The sequence below is a fragment of the Leptonychotes weddellii genome, chromosome 8 (genome assembly GCF_054177405.1).
Source record: "Leptonychotes weddellii isolate Sample4059 chromosome 8, ASM5417740v2, whole genome shotgun sequence".
Taxonomy (NCBI): Eukaryota; Metazoa; Chordata; class Mammalia; order Carnivora; family Phocidae; genus Leptonychotes; species Leptonychotes weddellii.
In genome coordinates, this window is record NC_138376.1 from 80,479,126 (window position 1) to 80,502,934 (window position 23,809).

General features: G+C 37.1%; 1 protein-coding gene across 4 annotated transcripts in view; it reads right to left on the reverse strand.

Moving 5' to 3' along the window:
• Nucleotides 1-23,809, reverse strand: part of ATG5 (autophagy related 5) — a 119,774-nt gene that overhangs the window by 56,752 nt on the left and 39,213 nt on the right. For all 4 annotated transcript variants that reach the window (XM_081828748.1, XM_081828751.1, XM_081828750.1 and 1 more), the window contains one exon: nucleotides 16,748-16,910. In XM_081828748.1, the coding sequence (XP_081684874.1) occupies nucleotides 16,748-16,910 (163 nt within the window). The remainder of the gene's footprint in view (nucleotides 1-16,747; nucleotides 16,911-23,809) is intronic.

The window sequence follows — 23,809 nt, forward strand, 5'->3', positions numbered from 1 at the left end:
GGAGGCACCAGTGGTCAGGAGACACCATGTGCAGTGCAACATTCCTCAGCTTTAGCTGCTCACTTGGATCACCTGAGTTTACAAGAAGACAAACATCAGGGACCCAACTCCATACCAATTATTTCAGATGCCCTGGCAACTGTACTTTTTAGAAACTTCCAGATGATTCTAATATGTAGCCAGAGTTAATAACTCCCAGATGTAATGGAAAACACAACCATTTTTTTTTTTAAAGATTTTATTTATTTATTTGACAGAAAGACACAGTGAGAGAGGGAACACAAGCAGGGGTAGTGGGAGAGAGAGAAGCAGGCTTCCCGCTGAGCAGGGAGCCCCATGCCGGACTTGATCCCAGGACTCTGGGATCATGACCTGAGCCGAAGTCAGAGGCTTAATGACTGAGCAACCCAGGCGCCCCAAACACAACCACTTTAAAATCAGAGATCTAAGTTCAAATCCTTGTCCCATCTCTTACTAGCTCTGTGAGCTCATTTCCTTGTTTTCAAAGTTGATAATGTTTATCTAATTCATGTGAGAAATTACTGAGACAACACATATAAAAATATCCAGGCCTAGGACATCACAAGACTTCAGTAAATGTAATATAATTCCAGATAAATTCTCTTCTATTTCAAATCCACCTAACCTCTCCATGGTAAGTACATGAAAAATATCTCCCTTTACAAAAAGTTCCCCATTGCAAATGGTTCATACCATGAATCTCCAGTTTAATTTTAGGGAAGGAAGAGGAAAGAAAGGGTAAATCAGTTGACAGAAGGAATGGTGTGCTCAAACAAGTTTTTACTTTGTAGGATCTGCATGGAGTTAAATCTATCAAACTATCTGCTCCATTTTATGTACCTAATTAAGTACTGGGAGCTGTAGAGAATTTTAAATTAAAACAAAATAAAACAAGTACATAACAGGTTCTTTCCTTCACTTAATATGTAGCTGGAGAAGCAGACTGACATACATAAAATTATCACAATTTCTAATCGGTCTGATTTGTCCTTTATCTTGCACTGGCAGTGAGTGCTTAATGGTTCAAGCCCTCTCCACCCCACCCCCATCCTTCAAATGGCAGATAACCAAGTGATAGATGCTTAAGTAAAAAGCATGTTAGAAGTTAGGCTGGTAAAGAAGTGGTATTAAACAAAAAAATATACTGAAGTGAAGCCAGAGTGAAAAGTTGTGGGTTCTGATTATAGTAAAACCTCGGAGGTGGGTTTTATTAGTAAAAACATACTTGTACAGAATTTAGCTATTTTTAAAACCCTATATGGGTTTCATATTGTTTGATTTTCACAGCAACTTACTGGATAGTTATCCTCATTTTACACAGGAGGAAACGGAGGTTCAAAGCAGTTAAATTATTTACCTGACATCATCAGGCCAGTCGTATCAGGGATACAATACCATAATCCATGTTACGGGAAACTTTCAATTTTATTTCTATGAATAAAAACACTGCTTGCTTGGTAAAACTCCAAGTCAATTCAATAACCTATAATTAACAGGAATCTGGGAAACTAATGATGAATGGAATGTTCATATTTTCAAAAAGTCCAGAGTTCTGGATTTCAAAATTCACGGTAGTGTCAGGCATAATAGTTTAACAAATCTTGTCTCCTTTCACAGTTGCAGATGACGAAACTGAACACTTAGCAGTGGGTGCTGCAAAAATAAATACTATTTGCCTCAGCACGTTCATCTAAGGCACAATTTTTCTTTTTTTTTCAAGATTTTATTTATTTGACAGATTAGAGACACAGCGAGAGAGGGAACATAAGCAGGGGGAGCGGGAGAGGGAGAAGTAGGCCTCCTGCTGAGCAGGGAGCCCGATGCGGGGCTCGATCCCAGGACCCTGGGATCATGACCTGAGACGCTTAACAACTGAGCCACCCAGGCGCCCCTAAGGCACAATTTTTCAATGAGAACAAGCAGAAATGCACTGTGATAACCAATGGAAAACATCACTCAGTTAGGAACTACCTCCTAAAAGAAGACAACAATGATGACCGAAACTGGAAAATTCAATCATAGTTCAATTTTTAGCTAAAAGGATTATTCAGGTGGCATTTACCGCAAAATTAATTTATTTAAACTCATTACCAAAACAAGGTTGATTCTTGGGGCGTCTGGGTGGCTCAGTTGTTAAGCGTCTGCCTTCGGCTCAGGTCATGATCCCAGGGTCCTGGGATCGAGCCCCGCATCAGGCTCCCTGCTTGGCGGGAAGCCTGCTTCTCCCTTTCCCACTCCCCCTGCTTGTGTTCCCTCTCTCACTGTGTCTCTGTTAAATAAATAAAATCTTTAAAAAAAACAAAACAAGGTTGATTCTTAAAATTATATACATACCTCAAAAAATAGGGCCCACCCAACATTTTATATATTACATTTTATTATTTCCTATAATGAGTTCATTTTGGACTAAATACTATTATTTTAAATGTATTCAGTAGCTTTTAGTGATAAGTGATATACACAATGTATCCTACAAGGTAAAAAAAAATTTAATCACATTTCTAAGAATCCTAAGGGTCAAACTGAGAATGTTACTAATATGTGAAATTATTCTACCAGTGTTTTTCAACTTACTGATTTATAAATCAAATATCTAAATCCCACATAGTATTCTTTCGAGTGTAATAACACCTAAAAATAAGTTATTATAAAAATACTGGTGACAAAACTTATAAATGTACAGCCTTTCCCCTTAATTCAAAAAGGCTATGGAATGGTCTTTCTCTTCCTACTTCCTAGATATTAGATTTCCATTGACTGTCCTCTCTTCCACCCCTTCCTTATATTTTCAGTGGACAAATATCAATACTTTTTATCTTGCAAAAAATATGTAAAAGATGCTTTCATAGAGTTTTACAATCCTACATAAAAGTAATTTCACCTTAAAATACCTGGAAAGTCAATGCAGGTTAATACCATAATACCTGTAGGAAAAAAATCCAAGTAGTATATTTAAAACCAAGAAGCTAGCTTAAGAAAAAGAGCCACAAAATCTCGGACGTTTAGCTTTCAGTGTGGCTTACAGTAATTTAAAATGAAGTCTTTTTGGCTAAATCTTTTATGAAATTAACTGCAATTAAAAATGCTGTTGGGGATATTTTATCGATATCCTTCCACTGGGAAAGAAAGAAAGAAACTAGATGTCAAAAAAAGGATAGCTTGGATCCTAAAGGGACCCTGTGGCAAGTAATGCTTCTTCTGTAGAAAACCACTTGGAAGATAATAATCAAGACTTGACTGAACACACTGCATCTCAGATGAAAAAATTTGTTTATTTTGCACTCGATTTTTTATAAGCGATTTCTTTTCTAGTTTTGGGGTTAAAATCTTGCAACTCTCTGAATGCTAATCAAAACACTGGCATAGTTTAATAGTATTTAAATGTGTTTTTCACATAGAAGAATTTCTGAATCTTTTACAGTTCCTAAAGTGATAAAAGAGAAGAGACATGCCATGAATAATAAGAAATTAGCACTGCTATAGAGCCATACTCACTTCTTTGGTTCAAGAAAGGACTAAATCATTAATACACAGAATTCTGACATCCAAAACTCATTACCACAGCCACTAATCAAAACTGGTCTGCACAGGCAGAGACAGAGTAAACAGAATGTCATAGGGATGGGGGTAGGAGTGTGGGGGAGAAGGGGCTCGAAACTCTGAAATCTTCAATAAAATAATTTCTAGGTCTTTGTTAAAAAATGCATGAAAGAGGTATCTGGGAATAGGTAACACATTGGATGGCATTAATTACAAACTGTTCAACTAAAATGTAAATATCTGGCCATTCAGACCCTAAAAAGATAAATGAGAGGTAGGAGAGAGGGAAAGAAGTGCTAAGATATGCAGAACTACAAGTGCCCCACAGAGAGCTGGAGAGGGAGATGGAAGGAAGCAAAAGAGGAAAAAGGAAAAACATAGAAGACACATGTTACTTGAAAAATGTAAGCACAATTAGTCTCACTGAAATGACAGCATGCTATTGATTCACTGTCATTTAATAGTCACTAGAGCAAATATAAAATAATCGCCATCCAGAAATAATTATGGCTAAGTGTTACGATAAGAAGTTCACATGGTTAGGATTCCAGATAAGAAGAGTTAGCTGGTTAAAATAACTCTAATTCATTTATATGCCAAACTCCTTTTGTTCCAAATACACCCTAAATGAGTCCCTGTAACAACGGAACACCCAAGCTCAAGTGCTGTGCTGGCCAAACAGATGAGAAACTTCCTAAATGGGCTGGCCCAGCCGACAGACCTTCAAACATATGTTGCAAGGCTGCTCTGACGACAACAACAATTCATGTAAAGTGCCAAGCACAGAAATTGGGTATCCAATTAGTGGTCACTGCTACTCTCAAGGAGAAGCTGTATTATCCATTAACTCTATTATCACTTCTCTCTAGAGCAGTGGTTCTCAAAATGGGTCAATTTTGTCCCTGGGGGGATATTTTGCAATGTCTGAGATATTTTTTAATGTCATGATAGACAGTGGGGAGCAGGGTGCTACTGGCATGCAGTGAGTGGGTAGGAAGACCAGGAATGCTGCCAAACACCCCACAATGCATAAGGTAGCTCCCTCCCTGCCAATGCCCCAACACCAAAGAATTATCCATTCCAAAATATCTGTATTGCTAACGTTGAGAAATCCCGCTCCAGAAAACTAAAGTTAACTTTAGTGCATCACAATCACCTGGAGGGCTTGTGGAACCACAGGCTGCTCGGACCTTTTGCTGAGACCCCAGAGTTTCTGATTCAGTTGGTCTAGGGTACATTTCTAATCAGTTCCTAGGTCATGCTGATGCTTCTGACCCAACTTCCTACACTTTGAGAACTAGTACTCTTAAGAAAAGTGATGAGGAGCTAATGGACAAAACAAAAAAAAAATATTAGGAGAGTAAGTACTTCTGGGGTTTTCTGTTCTCTTAAATCATGACTTTCTTAAGTTTCAAAACAAAATATTCATTTAAAAACAGAGTAAGTTAAACTACATATGCGTATAAACCTGTGTGTGTGTAATTTTCATTTTTTAAGAGGAATTGTGCTATAAATTTAAATAGTAATGACAGGCCATGACTCCAACAGTGAAAATCATTTATGAGACAGATGTTTGTTTGCATTTCCTCTATATAGTGGAAGAAAAGCTTCTTTTTTTTTTTTTTTAAAGATTTTATTTATTTTTTGACAGAGAGACAGTGATAGAGGGAAGACAAGCAGGGGGAGTGGGAGAGGGAGAAGCAGGCTTCCCGCTGAGCAGGGAGCCCGATGCGGGGCTCGATCCCAGGACCCTGGGACCATGACCTGAGCTGAAGGCAGACACGTAACGACTGAGCCACCCAGGCGCCCCTGGAAGAAAAGCTTCTTAAACCTTCCCACACCTACTTTATAGGAAAAAAATGACAGTATGTTAAGAGGTATAAATTTTAAGAAAGTTTTTTAACTGGATCAAATATAAATAAAAGATATGATAAAGCAGCATTTTACTGTAGATGGTTTGAAATTAAAAGGACATTACAAACTAAATCTTTGTGTTCCTATAACACTAAAAATTCACTAAAAGCATTTTCAATTATTAATCAATCAACCTAGTTATACAGATTTATACATATATCAACTGTATCTCATATGCAAAATATATTCCCTACCACTGGTGAACTCTGGGATATACAACCATTCACTTTTATTAATGGACTCTTTCCAATAAACTTATGTTAGGATAATGTATAGCATATTATGAAATAACTGTCTAAATGTTTTCACCAAGTTTTATTAACCATGATGTTCACTGCCAAGTCTACCCAAAGAACTGTAAGAGGCTATGATCCAAATTATTACCAAATTTACTTATTCATTTAAATCATGTAATTTCATGAGCAATCTTTCTCCAGAAGTCTAACAAAGTATCTGTATAGTTTTATATGAAAACGCAAATACATAAACTTTTCAGATTTCCATCATTATTTTTAATTACAGAAAGTAGAACACGGAGACTGATTTAAAAGATGTAATATAATAGAGTAAAATGCCTATCTGTTCCACAGTAAAACTTAATTGAATGCTCCAGCAGGTTACAAATTTGCTTTAAGCAACTTTCTCACAAAGTTGTAGATTCTTGAATGCCACACACACAGCTTTATATTGAACTTATTCACCTTCCTGTATTGCAGGCAAAATAATGGAAATGACTAACTCAGCTGTGCGTAGAAAGGAAAGCACAAAATGGCTAGCGGATATAAAGAACTGCCAAACATTAGGAATATATGGAATTGCTCCACATTTCACTGCCTTACGTCACTGGGAACATTAACTATCATATCCTTAAGGATGAAATAATAAAGATGGTACTTATGAAAGTAAATGAGTATGAGATTAGAAGCTGCAGCTTTCAAATTTATTAAGCCATCTCCATCTACTGACACACACCCACAATACTTAACTCTAGCAATACCTAACGCAATATATCTCTACATCAATGTCTCAGAGACATCTCAAACTTTCAGCCTCAAAGTTGACCTTCTCAACGGCTTTGTTCCCCAACCCAAACCTATTCTCCATCTAGTTATTTCATATCACAGTATAAAGCACCACTATCCATCTAGCTGTCTTTTTTTCACCCTAACCTTATAGCCAATCTAGTGATAGATTCTGTCCATTCTACCTCCAGAACAAACCCCAAATTTAATGACTTTTCTCCATCTCTAACCACTGTCACCCTAGAGGCCACCATCATCTTACACCTGGACCTACTGCTATAGCCTCTCCACTTCCAATCTTGGCTCCTTCTTCAATATTTTTGCATCTTATCGCTCTCCTGCTTAAAAATTCTCCAAAGGCTTCCCACTGCACTTAACATCTGAATTATTTTCGTTGGCCTATACGAGGCCCTACATCATCTAGCTCTTTCCTATCTCTCCAATCTCATCTCATGTCACCCTTCCCTCTTGGTCACTATTTTCCACAGTGGCCTTCTTTCGGTTCCTTAAAACATACCAAACTCTTTGTTGCCTCATGTCCTTGAAACACGTTATTCCCTGAAATAATTGGTTCTCTCCCATCCTTAAGATTTCAGGTTAAATATTATCTCTTCAAAGAGGTCTTCCCTAACCACCTTAATATAAATAGTTCCAATCTCTCCTCATATCTATTCTTAACACTTTGTTTACTACTTTCAAAATAGTGTAAAATCAACTGCCAAAAGGATGTTTTGTGTCCCAGGAGACTTAGATATAAAAGAACTAGATATAAAAAAAAGTGTCATTTTTGCTACATAGAATGTTAAAAAAAAAAAAAGCGAGACTATAAAGGTAAAGGGAAAATATGACAAGAAGACTAGAGAAGAAGGGGTATCCCAGGAAAAAAAAAAAAAACTTAAGATTATCTGCAACTTCAAAAAGCTATAAATAGGGTTAGAGTCCTCAAAACTGCCTAGCATTCTCCCACCTCAGGGCTTTGCCCTTGCTGTTCCCTCTCCTAGGAAGGTATTAACCCTAGATAAATGCATAGTGCTGCTTTGGATCTTTATTTAATGTCACAAAATCAGTGAGACCCTCCATGACCATTCTAATTAAAATAGTAATGCCCTATCCCAATACAGTTCTTTCTCATCTTTCCCTGCTTTACTTTCCTCCCATAGCACTTACTATCATGACACATAAAAATATTTTACATGTATATACATACATATACACAGATAAGAAACACACACACACACACACTTCTTATCTGTTCTCCCCCACAATAATTTTGGTTGCATAAGGGTAGGAATTTCAGTCTGTTCTGTTCACTGCTTTATTTCCAGCATAGATTCCGTAACACTAACTGAATGAATTCAATGAATTAACATTAAAATGATACTCATAAAACATGGACCAAGTTATAGCAGGAATGTGATAGTTAATATTACGGGTCAACTTGACTGGCAATGGAGTGCCCAGGTTAAACATCATTTCTGGGTGTGACTTTGAGAGTGTTTCCAGATGAAATTAGTATTGAATAGGTGAACTTTCAGTAGACTGCCCACCTTGATGTGGGTGGGCATCGCCTAATCAGTTGAGGACCTGAACAGAACAAAAGGAAGGGGAAGAAGGAATTCACTCTTTTCCTGCCCCACTGATTGAGCTGAGACAACTCATTTCATCTTCTCATGCCATCGGACTGGGATTTATACCACTGGCTCCCCTGGTTCTCAGGACTTCTAACTCAGATTGAATTACATGACTGGCTTTCTTGGATTTCCAGCTTGTAGAGGGCAGATCATGGGATTTCTAAGCTTCCATAATCATATGAGCCAATTCCCCATAATAAATCTCCTTTTATGTATATATTCTTAAGATTGGTTCTATTTCTCTGGAGAACCCTAATACAGGAACATGTAAGAGTAGCAGGAAGGCCAACACCAAGCCTAAGACAAGGCATATAAAAAAATAGTAAGGAAAACAAAATGCGCTTCATAAACTATGTTTGGCAAAGAAAGAACACATGGAAAAAATTACTGGGGAAGACAGTATCATATTAAGAGACAGAGAGAAAGCTCAACTACTAGACTTCTGTTTAGCTTCCATCTTCTCTAACAAAGAATGATCTTCAAAGAAGAAAAGTGAAAAAATATAGCCAAAGTGACAACAGTGCCTCCACAGGCCCAGAAGTAACAGCAACTACTCTGCTTTTGTAGTATGCTGCTTTAAGTTAATGCAAGTCTTCAGATAAAAGGGAGTTACTTCAGAAGACATTAAAAGAACTATAAGGATTATGAAACACCAATAATCTTATGAAACAATGGTGAATAGGAGAGGTGCTTGAGGTCAAGAGACAGGCAAATGTTTCAACTTAAAAATATGAGTGGATGTTATCAACTAGTAAGCCTGATGTCAATCCTAGGCAAAATTTTATGTTTTTCACCATTCAGAATGTAAAACAGTAATATGAGAAATCAGCAGACATTTTAAAATATGTATGGCATCGAAGTGACCTACAATTCCTTTTGTAACAGTATTAAGGAGGGGTGCCTGGCTGGCTCAGTCGGTGGAGGGTAAGACTCTTGATCCTCTCTTGATCTTGGGGTTGTGGGTTCAAGCCCCACATTGGGTGCAGAGATTACTTAAAAATAAAATCTTAAAAATAATTATTTTTTAAGATTTTATTTATTTGACAGAGAGAGACAGTGAGAGAGGGAACACAAGTAGGGGGAGTAGGAGAGGGAGAAGCAGGATTCCCACAGAGCAGGGAGCCCAATGCGGGGCTTGATCCCAGGACCCTGGAATCATGACCTGAGCAGAAAGCAGACACTTAACAACTGAACCACCCAGACACCCTTAAAAAAATTTTTTTAATTGTATTAAGGGACTGGGCGTTAAAAAGTGATATCGTAAATGTAACAATACAGCACAGATCTACTTTTGGATAGTATGTGTAAGCTGCAAAAGAGTAGTTAGGCGCACTCAATAGTTTCCGCAACATCTGGGAATCAACTTTGACAGTTCTCATTCTATTACCTGTCACAATGAACCAAATACTCAGTCTTAACAGTTCTATATCTCAAATATAAGCCACCACTTATAAACAATTGCCATGTCTCACCTAACCACTGGAATAGACTCCTAGTGGTCTTTTAATTCCATGTTTGCTCTCTTCGAATTCATTAACCATACTGCATCCAAAGAGATGCCTTTTAAAAAGAAAATCTGATTCTGTCATATTCTTGCTTAAAATCTTTCAATGGTCCCCTATCTATCCCACCTCAATTCCTGGGGATTAAGTTCAATATCATTAAAATAGCCTATAAAGCCCGGAATACATAGGGTCTCACTCTAATTTGCACTGCCAGGCCTAATTTGGACCATTTGCTACTTTCCACTCAATCTTGATCACCATGCTCTTGTCAAAATGGTCTCCTCTAAGCTCTCAGAAGCTTTTTTTTTTTTTTAAGATTTTATTTATTCATTTGAGACACAGAGATACAGAGAGAGAGAGAGCATGAGCAGGGGGAGAGGCAGAGGGAGAGGGAGAAGCAGGTTCCCTGCTGAGCAAGGAGCCCAATGCAGGGCTCGATCCCAAGACCCTGGGATCATGACTTGAGCCAAAGGCAGACGCTTAACCATCTAAGCCACCCAGCTGCCCCGATCTCAGAAGCTTTTTTCTGCCTAACCCAGATCATTCCATGTGCCTGGAACACTTTCATCACGACCACCCTGCTCTCTATTCCTTCCTCCTTCCTCTACAACTCAAGCTATAAATGTAGTAATTATTTAGAGGCTGTTTAATGTCTGGCTCCCCTAGATACAGAGTTGAGTCTTAAAGTCTCTTCTCTCTCTGTTTTAGTACTCTTTCTATGACACCACACATTTCTGGTAAGTTACCTTCCACCTAAGTCCTGCTTCAAAAGGACAGGAGAGGGAGAGAGAAAAAGGAAGAGGGAAGAAGGGAAAACGGAAAAGGAAAGAGAGGGAGAGGGAAGGGGAAGGGAGAAAGAGGGAGCAGGGGAAGAGAGAAATTATCAACAGTAATTCTTCTTCCAAGAAGTCCTTCAGAATCCGTTGAAAATATCTAATCATCAGAATGAGGTATATGGGATCACCACTTTATAGTCCTTGAATGCAAGTCTCGGGAAGTCTTACCACATTCAGTTTATAAGGAACTCCAGCTTACAGAGGAAAGTGATTTGCCAGACCACACAACTGATATGAGGTAAATATCAGGTCCTTCTCAGACCAACAGATTGTCAGTGCAATACTTAATCTACTATATGTACCTGATAAAAACAAAGCAATGCAATTACAACCCAACTGTCTCTATCATACAAGCCTCCAAAGAACTAAAAACCATTGCAATTATCTTTTACATCACCTAGCAAACAAAAGTATTTTCAAAATATTATGACTTGTTATAAAAATCACCCTTCACTAATCACTTTCCTCTTAAAAACCTGTTTTAGGTTAAAACCAAATAACTGACTGATGTAAATTTTCAACAAATTTGGCAGTCAAAACTTAGATTTATTTGAAGGACTATGGAATTTATTTAATGCTATCTTTTCTTTTTTAGTATACTCAAAAAACCAAGGCTGAAAACTAAGTCATATATTATGTTAAAAATATTTTTTAGAGATTTATTCAAATCTCTAGCTTATAAGAAAAACAGCTTGACATTTAATAGAAAAGAGCCTGCACATGTAGTGACAACAGCCTCATAAATAATAAAAATGTTACTTTCTTTTCTTTTTTGTGGTCATTAACTTGGTTTCACAAGGAGGTTAAATACTTTTATATCTAAAATGAAAACCCATAAAAAACACTGAAAGGCACAGTGTGTCTTAAATGAGTTTTCTTGGTTTCAAAAGTTTTTCTTATTTCTCTTTCACACAGATCTGAAAAATTAAAATTAGCATTTGAAAGTATTCAAAAACTGTTTAAATCGTTGTTCAGCTGTTATGATCTACAGGTGCAGTTCTGAATGAAAGAAATTTACCATCTGCTATGCCTCAACTTTGACCAGTTTACAAACCAAAGGTAAAATATCTTTGTCTTCACAAATTAATAGGACCTTCTTTTGGATTTTTGTAAATAAATTCAAACAAAACACTTCCTCTATTTTATAGCAGTATTAAACTATGTATAAAAGGCTGTTAATATTATTTCCTTACAGTATTAAAAAGGAATAAAACATTCAGTTAGTATTCATTTTATCAGCTCTATGCCTAAGACTGGACTAGGTGCTAGGGATTCAAAAATGTATAATACACTCTATGCGGTGCCTGGGTGGCTCAGTCGTTAAGCGTCTGCCTTCGGCTCAGGTCATGATCCCGGGGTCCTGGGATCGAGCCCCGCATCGGGCTCCCCGCTCGGCAGGAAGCCTGCTTCTTCCTCTCCCACTCCCCCTGCTTGTGTTCCCTCTCTCGCTGTCTCTCTCTCTCTCAAATAAATAAATAAAATCTTTTAAAAAAAATTTTTAAAAATTTTTTAAAAAACCAAAAATGTATAATACACTCTAACCAGGAAAAATTTATATTCTAGCAGAATTACATAAACCATAACTATACCAGAGTGTGATAAAATATGAGAGCAAAATGCATATAAATGGACAAGGAGACATGACACCATGAAAACATGGATAATTCTGCCTCCTTGCCACCATAAGCTCCATAAAGACAGGCTGCATGTCTGTTTTATCACTGCTGGATGATCACTAACTCCTAGCAGAGTGTCAGGTTCATGTTAGATGGTCTATAAATATTTGTTGGCTAAAAAAAATTAAAAAAAGAAGGCTTCACATAGCAGGTAACAACAGAGATGAGCATTAAAACCTAAGTAAGAATTAGACAAAAAGAAAGAAAGGGCATTTTAGCGGCACCAGGGTGGCTCAGTTGGTTAAGCGTCTGCCTTTGGCTCAGGTCATGATCCCGGAGTCCTGGGATCGAGTCCCGCATAGAGCTCCCTGCTCTGTGGGAAGCCTGCTTCCCCCTCTCCCACTCCCCCTGCTTATGTTCTTGCTCTCGCCGTGTCTCTGTCAAATAAATAAATAAAATCTTAAAAAAAAAAAAAAAAAAGAAGGCATTTTAGGCAGAAGGAAGTACTACACCCACCTTTCACCAATTTACTTTAATGTAGGTAACATTCAGCCTTTTATCCCAAAATATATTTTTTTTCAAGATTTTATTTATTTTTGCGCACGTGTGTGTGAGAATATATGAGCAAGTGCACGAGTGAGCGGGGAGCAAAAGGAAAAGCAGACTCCCCACTGAGCAGAGAGCCAATGCGGGACTCAATCCCAGGACTCTGGGATCATGACCTCAGCCAAAGGCAGATGCTTAAAACCAACTGAGCCACCCAGCCGCCCCCAAAATATATTTTCTACCAACATTTACCTAGCTAAAAATTTCCTAAATGGGTATTTTAGTTTTTTAAAAGTAGAATAAATAAACTACCAAGGTCTCCAGTACCCACAGGATCCTATACAGGAGATTTTGAGTGTAAGCTCAATCATTACCAATACAAACAAGACCAAACATAATAGCTAAAAAAAAAAAAAAAAAAACTATAGCTAAAAATAAAAATTGAATAAAGTACATTTTAACCACATACCATTTTAAGTCAGATTTAATGAAACTCAATTTGAAAAGTAATTTTAAAAAATTTTTTTAATGTAATAAAATTTAACTTAGCAATGCTAACTTTAAAACAGTTGTATATCCAAGAAAGAACAGGAAGTAGGACAAAAATAGGAAAAAAGGAATATTATGCCAAAAAATAGCAATGAAGGCAGTTATGAGATTAAGTCCGATACATTAAGTTATACCAAGTTCTGAATGTGACATTTTAAGTCACGCGTTAGGTCAATGATAAATACGAGGTGTTGGTCTGGTCAACCTTCTATGAGCTCCCAAATGGTTTTTTTTTTTTTTTTTTTAAGATTTATTTATTTGACAGAGAGAGACACAGTGAGAGAGGGAACACAAGCAGGAGGAGTCGGAGAGGGAGAAGCAGGCTTCTCACGGAGCAGGGAGCCCAATGCAGGACTTGATCCCAGGACCCTGGGATCATGACCTTGAGCCGAAGGCAGACGCTTAACCGACTGAGCCACCCAGGCGCCCCTGCCAAATGTTTTCTAAAAGGGTCAGAGAGAGTAAATATTTTAGGCTGTGGGCCACATGGTCTCTGTCAGAACTATTTAACTCAGCTGTTGTAGCATGAAAGCAGTCCCAGACAATACACAAATAAATGGGTGTGAAAGGGTTCTAATAAATATCTATTCACAAAAACAGGTGGCTGGCCCATGACCACAGTTTGCCAACCCCTATTCTAGGGTCTCAAAGTGACTTCTCAACAATTCTTTTTATCGAGACAGCTTTACCTCCTTTCACACACTTTCACATAAACTGTGTTAGTGTTTCGTTAAAGCCTCCACCTATAAAAGAACATAACAGATACTCTCTTGTTTTACATATAAAGAAACTGAAGCTCAAAGGAATTGAGTGAGTTGCCCTATGGAGCTGCTAGCAGAGCTGAGACTAAACTTTTTTTTCCCCCAAGATTTATTTATTTATTTGAGAGAGAGAGAGCATGAGCAAGAGGGGCAGAGGGAGAGGGAGAGAGAATCTCAAGATCACAACCTGAGCTGAAACCAAGTCAGATGCTTAACCGACTGCGCCACCCAGGTGTCCCTAAACAACTCTTAACCACCACCCACCACGCCCACGCTTCCAATGCCCCAAGTGAATATTTTAATCATTTTTAGAATCCTCTGCTGAATCCCAGAGCTCCCTGTAGCAGACTCACCACATTCACAAAAGATTTCAAGAACACCTACTTAAATACCCATTAAAATTATTTACTTCAATTCTGAAGCCAAATTATTCTTAGATCCCTGCTTTCTTGGTAAGATTTGGCCTTCTTCCATTTAGGTTATCTTCTTATTCACAAGTCTCCTAAAATTTCAGTTCATCTTCAGCCAGCAAGAAAAAGGAAAAAGTACACCTTCTTAAAGGGTCGTAAACTCTTTTAATTATTTAAATAGGAATTTGTATACTCAGTAAGATAAAAGAAGAGGCCTGCCTTTGCAGAGCTTGCAATCTAACCAGACCAAATATAAAACTAAGGAGCAACTCGGGGCACCTGGGTGGCTCAGTCGTTGGGCGTCTGCCTTTGGCTCAGGTCATGATCCCAGTGTCCTGGGATCGAGCCCCGCATCGGGCTCCCTGCTCCGCAGGAAGCCTGCTTCTCCCTCTCCTACTCCCCCTGCTTGTGTTCCCTCTCTCGCTGTCTCTCTCTGACAAATTAAAAAAAAAAAAAAAAAACTAAGGAGCAACTCCATGTAACTCAAATCTAAGAGACTTAAAAGAAATGAGAACATTTAGAGTAACAGTGTCATAAAATATGTACCTTTTACATTACTGAAGTCTCAGATAATGCCGTTTTGCATAATGAAACTTTAACAAATACTAAATACCACAAACACCTCTTTGATATGGTAATAATATAGTCCAAAAGATAAAAATGGATCACATTTTTTAAAATTATGGTTTTTTTTTTCTGGGGGGGCTTGGGGGAGAAGGTGGGTCTTCTACTTTATTCTAGTTATTGCCATGAAAGTTCAGCTTATATTGAACTAATTTTCTATCCAAAAACAACTATAAAAGATGGATAAAACACAGGCAGTCCTTGCTTTATACAGATGTGCAGGACTGGAAAAGTGATCATGAAACCATGCAAAGTGATCTTAATAATCAATGGTGTGATCTTTAAAAACTGTCCAAACATTAAAAACTGTTATAAATGTATAAGAAAATGAATAAAGTAAATAAAACTAATGTATTTAGTACACTGTAATTTAAAACATTAGAAATGCTAAGAATGCAAGTGCTTTATTTATTGCTCTGTAAAAACTTTAAGCACGGTTTCAATCGTGCTTGCTTTCTTGACACATACCCTACAAGGAAGCATCTTTCCTAAACCTTGCCGAACTGTCATATTCTTTTCTAAGTCCGGATCAACTTCCAAACATGTTATCATTCGCACTTCCGATGTCATGAAATATCTCTGAGAGATCCTTTAATGCTAAGTTTTTTGCCAGCATCACTTTCTCTGGGATAAACTCACCCTTTTCGTCACAACCGCCTACCTCACTTATGTGGAAAAGTTCACCTTCGCTAAGTTCCTGTGGCTGCATATCTAGTCTCTCAAAAGGTGACAGTGTCAACATTCCCACAGTCAGCTGTTTCTTCTGTAATTCCATTATTCCAGTAAAATGCCGCTGTCAGCATTATTACTTTTTGTTTCTTTGCCATACTTTCATCTTTCTTGGCCAATTCCCTCTTTCAATTATGTACTTTTATAAAATGTTATGTGAACTTACCACTGAAGACAAGGAGGCAATACAACCACATGCTTTGCTGTCTGTGGGTAAACTAAATAACAGATGAGTAATGATGATTAACTGACAGACACTGAAAGAAGTGATGTGACTGGTCTTTAATCATGATGCATATCTGTTGTTAAATGACTCACAGACTAAAGAGCTAGCAATACAGTTTGTACTTTATGTAATTTCAGTTAATATACAGTAGCAAGTGAAACTTGAACCATACTGTTAAGGACCTGGTATTATTTAACTAAAGCATGTTACCTGAAATTCATGCATACCGGACCCATGTAAAACAATGGCTACCTGTATGTAAGACAACTGTGTTGAAGGCATTGGAAGACAATCAGTGCAGGCAAGATTAAGGAGCTATGATCTCTAAAAGATGGAGAATACAGAGGTGAGCTGCAGATTCCTCTCAACTTTTCCCTTGAGTGTATCTTCTAAATCCCAGCCAGGAGAGACAGAATCCAAGTACAAAGCAAGTCTTAACTATTCTGAGAAAGCAGGGGTTGGAGTTTGTGCCCTATCCAAGGGGAGGTACTTTGGTACACACACAAGGTACTCAGTTGTAATTCCAGAAAGATCATGACTAGCAATAAGGGCACTTTCTCCAGAAGCTAAACACAGGAAGTTTATACCGTCTGATGTTATGGGCAAAGCAATTCTAATGCTAAAAAATCCATAAAGAGAAGGATGTTGGAAGAGTACAATGTAAGGGATGACTAAAGGCAGCTTCTTTGCAAATTTGTGTGTAGAGGCTGGAATTTAAACTGGTACCACCAATTCTAAGATGTACCAATTACTCACAGGATTACAGTTATTTCATACTTTATAAAGTGGTAGTCGGAAGTTAAACTGCTATATTTACCATTTTGTAATCCCATCCAGAGCTGCTTATGATCTTTTTTCTGCATTTCATTGATTACTTGACTTTTATGCTTTAATGCATCAGCTTCTTTCACACAAGACATAAAATGAGCTTCAATTGCATCCTTAGATGGACAGTGCAGAAGGTCCTTTTCTGGAAAACTCTACCAAAGGAAAGAAAATACACACATAAAACAGGTACACATATTAGAAAATTAGCTTCTTAAAGAACTGTATCTCCCCCAATTATCCAATATTTTTAGCAAACCATCTGTTAACTTCCCAGTAAAGAGATTAAAGTACAATTCCAAATAGTTTTTAAATTTGAAGTTAAAGATCTTTAGCTACCCGGCATATTTTGTACTTTTTCCAAATAATCCTTATGTAATATATGTATTTAAAACAACATAAAAGAAAAGAACAACAACATAAAAGAAGGATATGAAAGAGTAATAACTTTAAAAATAGCTTTTTGACCTGCCATTTAGTGCTGACAAGAATGTGGAAGAGAACTGACACACACTGCTAGTAAGGATGTAAAACAGGACAACCACTTTGGAAAACAGTTTGGTAGTTTTTTTAAAAAAGGTAAACATATACCTACCATCAGATCCAGTCATTCTACAACTAGGTAATTACCTAAGAGAAACAAAAACATCTATCCACACAAAGACTTGTGTGTGAATATCCACAGTGGCTTTATTTGTAACAGCCAAAAACCAGGAAACATCCTAAATGTCAACAGGTAAATGAATACATAAATTGTAGTATAAACTTATCAAAGTGTATATTTTAATATGTATAGTTTGCTGTAGGTCAATTAGACCTTAATAAAGCTGTTAAAACGTAGCTTTTAAGGTCAAATAGCTAAATTTACATCTTATACCTACACTGAATCTTTTAGGCAGTTGAGGCAACGATCACTGGACAGATAAGCAGTTATGTAAATGAGATGACTAATGAGCTTTTCACTGAAAAAAGATAGTAAGAGCCAACACTAACTGAACACTTATTGTGTGACAGACATTGCACTAATGCTTTTTATATGGATTACGTAATTTCATCTTCATAACAATCCTTAAGGTAAAAAGTATTGTTATTGCTATTTCACAGATAAAACAATTAATTAACTAATTAATTAAAAAGCTCAGAGAGTGGATAGAGTCCTATGTGGTCAAGCTAGGATTATTCTGACTCAAGAGTCCCAGTTTTTAACTACTACGCAATACCACTTCCTCCATAAGACCTAAATACTTAAGATAATTATATTTGAACATTATTTTACCAAAAAGTCATGGTTCTGTAAGTCCTTTGGTAAAAACTGAGACAAATAATATGGGAGAAAAAAGCACTTAGTTAGAGCCTATTTGGACACTATTAACAGACAACATTAAATTATCCAAGTAATGGAAAGCTCCAGAATGACTAGGAAACTTAAGTACATGCCCTCCTACCAAAAGAAAAGGCACTCGATTACCTATTGCTATTTCCTAAAGTATATTTTGTAGATGCAAATAATCAGTCATACCACCTGTTTTATAGAGTCTGATCTCATAGATGTGCTGAGTAAAAAGGTAAGCCACTATTTAACTACCCACTGGTCACAGCTGCTGGGGGGGAGGGGGGAACAGCTGAGACAATCAAATTGTCTCTCTAGGTACAAAGGGATTCTAAATTCATGGTGCTCTTGAACTAAAAATCCATAAAGAATGAAGGTAGATGTTTTCAGACATAGGCACACAAGGGTAAAGAATATGAGAAAATATAAAAGTCTGTAAAACTGAAAAGACAAAAGGAGAGTATGAGAGAGAGAAAGACAAAACTAAAAGATGGGAGAAGATATGGATGGCAGAGAGAGGGTCCCTGCCTTAATCAACTTTACAATCAGTTGTATTCGCTTTGCTTAGGCTAGATTGAAGCGATTTGTCCTGACTTCCTGACCAGGATAAACAATAACATGTACATCATACCAACTCTATTATATTCAAATGGATTAGCATTAAAATTATTATTTCTAAACTTTGTTATACTTGATCTCTAAATTTAGAATGGCTTTTTTGGATATTGTACAGTTCTCTATGCTGCTAATTTAATTGTCCATTTTGGTTATGTATGAGTGGCAAAAAATATGAAAGTTCATATTCCAAAGAAAATACTATTTTCATGTTGTTTGAATTTATGACCTATTTAAGCTTATGTACTGTTAGAATTTCTTAAACTGTATACAATCTGATTATGAAAAAAAGGAGTCAGGGTCTCTCAAAACAGTGGTTTGAGAAATCAGGGGGGAAAACCCCACCATTTTCTAGTGTTGCTTCAGCACAGGTTGCTGTTCCCCTCAATGACTCCTATAATCAGAGAAGGTACTGAAGTTTTGCTTTTCCCAGATTTCCATTGTTTTGCAGGTTTCTAAACTTAACCAATGGGGACACCGATAATTGATAGCTGACAATTACAAACAACTAGTCTTAACTACAAATGAGGGGTCTATCAAGAGATTAAACATATTTGTATACATGTGCTTCAACAGAATATTCTACCTCTCTAGGAGGAAAGTGAACTGTTTAATGAAATGAACTCAAAGGAAATATGAGAGCAGTAACTGAAAGAGGAAATATCTACATAGGTAGTCACAGCAACTGAATTAATCGTGGCAATGAATAAAGTGACAGATGTCTCAGTCAAAGTCCCCTCAGCTCCTATTTATGAGATGTTCCTCCTTCCATGATTAGGTTGGGGTGGGGGTAAGAAATCTTTTTTCAAAAGCTTCACAATAAGATTCCAGACAGACTCTTGATTCATTACATTTCTAATATCTTCTTACATACATTAGCAGTTGTGTTTAAGTGCATATCTTTTCAGTACAAATTCTTGCAAATAAAGGTAGTGAGTTTGACACCATGTTTATTTGCTTTCATGAATCTTCCAAGTCAGAATGCCTGATAAACTAATCTAACTTCACTTTTACAGAAGTAATCTGGAAAGTACCATTTACTTAGATATTATTACCAGCGTCCTTTAATTAAAATATTAATCCAGACAGTCTGATTAGAGATAAATGAACAATACTACACTGAAACTACTTTCAAGTGGGAAAAAAAAAAGCCTTTCAATTTATTGATAATATTGCAAGCTTGACACCAAAAGCAAAGACAACAAAAGCAAAAAAACAAAAAACCAAGTAGGACAACAACAAACTAAAAAGTCTGTGCAAGCAAAGAAAACCATCAACAAAATGAAAAGGCAACCTACCGTAGAGGAGAAAATACTTGCAAATCATATATCTACTAAAGGGGTAATATCCAAAATATATAATGAACTCATATAAGTAATCAACAAAAACCAAACCTCCAATTAAAAAAATAGGCAGAAGATATGAACAGAGATTTTTTCCAAAGAATACATACATATGACAAATAAGCACATGAGATATCACTTCATACCTATTAGAATGGCTATTATCAAAAAGAAATAACAAATTTTGATGAGGATATAGAGAAAAAGGAACCCTTTGTACTGACGGAATATAAACTGGTGCAGCCACTATGGAAAACAGATTGGAGGTTTCTCAAAAACTTAAACATAAAATAACATATAATCCAGCAATTCCACTTCTAAGTATTTATCCAAAGAAAAAATCGCTACCTCAGAAAGATGCACATGCATCCAGGACATGGAGACAACCTGTCCACTGATGGATGAATGGATAAAGAAGATGTAGTATATGTATAGAACGGAATATTATTCAACCATCAAAAAGGACAAGATCTCAACATTTGTGACAACATGGATGGACCCTGAGGCATTATCTAAGTGAAATAAGTCAGAAAGAGAAAGACACATGCCATAATGATCTCACTTATATGTGGAATCTAAAAGGGGTAAAAATAAAGCTCATAGATATAGAGAATAAACTGATAGTTGGCCAGGGGCTGGGGGTGGAGGGTTAGGCAAAAAGGATGAAGGGGATCAAAAGGTATAAACTTCCAGTTATGAAATAAATAAGTCATGCAGATGTAACGTACAGCTTGATGACTATAGTTAATAATACCATACTGCATATTTGAAAGTTGCCGAGAGTAAATCTTAAAAATTCTCATGACAAGAAAAAAATGTTGTAACTATGTATGGTGATGGATGTTAACTAGTGATCTTTTTGCAATATATACAAATATCAAATCGTTACATTGCACACTTAAAATATAATGCTGTATGTCAATTATACCTCAAAAAAATACTGCAAGTCCTATAAAGAGAGCAAAACAAACAAAAATTTTCCATATATCCATAAAGAATCTAATATCCCATTAAAAATGCAGGAGTTGCTAATATAGTGTTATGGATTCAATGTTTGTGTCCCTCTAATATTCTCATGTTAAAGCCCTAATCCTCAGTGTGGCTGTATTTGGAGATGGACCCTTAAGGAATCAATTAAGGTTAAATGAGTTCATATGGGTGGGGACCTGATCTAACAGGATTAGCGTCCTTATAAGAAAAGACAGCTGAGAGCTCACTCTGTCTCTCTCCACACAAAGGAGGAAAGGACATATAAGGACACAAAGAGAAGGCAACCATCTGCACACCAGGAAGACAATCCTCACCGAAATTGAACCCTGCTGGACCTTGATCTTGGGTTTTCCAGCCTTGTGAACTGTGAGAAAATAAATTTCTCTTGTTTTTAAGCCATCCAGTCTGTGGTATTGTCATGGCAAAATAAGCAAATTAACATACAGAGCAATGTTATTTTATTTGATTGTTGAGTCACCACCTCTAATAGTAGACTCAGCATTCTGACAGGGAAAATACAAGGCCATAGTTTAAAGGCTTACTTGTGTAAAATCTTAACATTTCTTTCCAAGATCACTTTCATGTGTGTGCATGTGGGTGGGGATGGAAAGGGAGGAGATTTTCAAATCTATCTCCTAAGATACAATTTTCAGGATGAGAGAAGAATATGCCATGAAAGTTAATGGAATCAAGCTAAAATATATATATATATTTTTAAAGATTTTATTTTTAAGTAATCCCCACACCCAAAATGGGGCTCAAACTCACAACTCCAACATCAAGAGTTGCACAACTCCAAGAGCCAGCCAGGTGCCCCAATTTTCTTAAATCTTCTAATTTTACCAAGATCCAATCTACAAAGTTACCTTCAACCAGTCATTTGCTTCCCTCCTGGTACAATCTAAGGAATATCTCCCATCCTGTTTGCTAGATCCCATTTTGTGCATCTCTGAAACCCAGTTCAATTAATTATTCCTATTTTTTTCTATAATTATCTGTAACCATGTTCTTTCTAATTACTATTTCTCATCAGTTGTTCCTAAAAATAAAACAAGCACCCGAAGAAAAACAAAAAAACTTCCTTCAACCTCAACTTCCTTCTGGCTCCAGTCCTCTCACTTCACCCCTTCAGAGCCAACCTTTGAGGTGACCAAGCTGGCAGTCACCTCTTACCCACGCAATCTGTCCGCTACCCTCACCACTCTTGTAAACTGCTGTCTTGAAGGTCAACAATGATACCTTTCAGTCTGCTTTAAGTCCTCACCAAACATCTAACACCTTTGAATATACTCCTTGAAGCAGTCATCCTCGTCTGTGACACCACACTTATTTTTCTTTTTTCTCATTCTCATTTGCAAAAGCCTATTCTGGTGCCATTCCTTAAAGGTTTTGGTTGGTTGGTTGGTTTTTTAAGATTTTATTTATTTATTAGACGGGAGGAGGGGGGAGGAGGAGCAGAGGGTGAGGGATAGAATCTCCAGCAGACTCCATGCAAGGGCGGAGCCTGACACAGGGCTCAATCTCACAACCCTGAGATCACAACATGAGCTGAAACCAAGAGTCGGATGCTTAACTGACTGAGCCACCCAGGTGCCCCAAATGTTGGTATTTTTCAAATTTCTAGTCTAGCACCTCATTGCTTTTTTTCATTCCACATACTCACCTTCATAAGCTCACCTACTTCCACATCATTTACAGACTAATAAGTCTCAGTATCTGTCTCCAGCCAAGATCCTTCTCATGACTAGGACCCATACATTCATTAATCTAGAAGATATGGCATTAGGCATAGGAGACATCAACAAATCCCAAAGAAAAGAAGTAAGTTTCCCCCCTTGACTCCTCCTCCCCATCTCCTACATTCAAGCAAGTTCTATTGAGTCCACATCCTAAACAGATCTGAATCCACTCACATTCAACATTCCCGAGCTGCTTTCCTAGTACAAACTAACAACTATCCGACATTTCTGAAAAACCTTACAGCTGGGTCCCATGCCACAAATCTTAACCCCTTTAATTCATTTTTCACATTTGGAGTCACAGCGATCTTCCTAAAATGCAAATCAGATCTTCTCACTCAGCTGCTCTGCTCTTTTATAATAAAATCTAATTTCATCCAAAGTCTTCAAGGTTCTAAATGACTTACATCTTCTGCTAACCTCTTCATCATAATCTTCTGCTCCCACTTCACATATTCCATTTTCTTTCCCTTGTCCCACACACACATTCTCTGTTCCAATGATCTTGATTATCTGTCACCTGCTCAAACATTCTTTCAGCCATACTCTCTCATTTCTGTGCCTCTGCACAAAATATCTCCTTTGTCTAGAACACTCTTTCTCCTTGCTTATCACTTGACCACTTACACAACTACCCCAAAATATCCTCCTCCATCTTCAGGTTCAGTTTTGACATCACTTCCTCCAGGAAATTTCTTACTTCCCAAGTGTAGGTTAAGTTCACAAAGTTCATATACTTGACTCTATAAATAATCATTTATATTCTTAGGTCGTACTACTCTTACCCTCCACAAGGCAGAGACCATGACTGTTCTCACCTGTGCTTTCTCAATAAACTTTCATTGAGATACAATTCACAGAGTGAAATGCAGAAATTTTAAGTGTACAGTTAAATAAATCAATACTGCATAAGTGTCAGCCCAAACAAGATATAAAATATTACCATCACACCCAAAAAGTTCTTTGGTGCCCTTTACAATCAGTTCCCTCATTTAGACCCACCCAGCTGATCTGATTTGTATCACAAGATTAGTTTT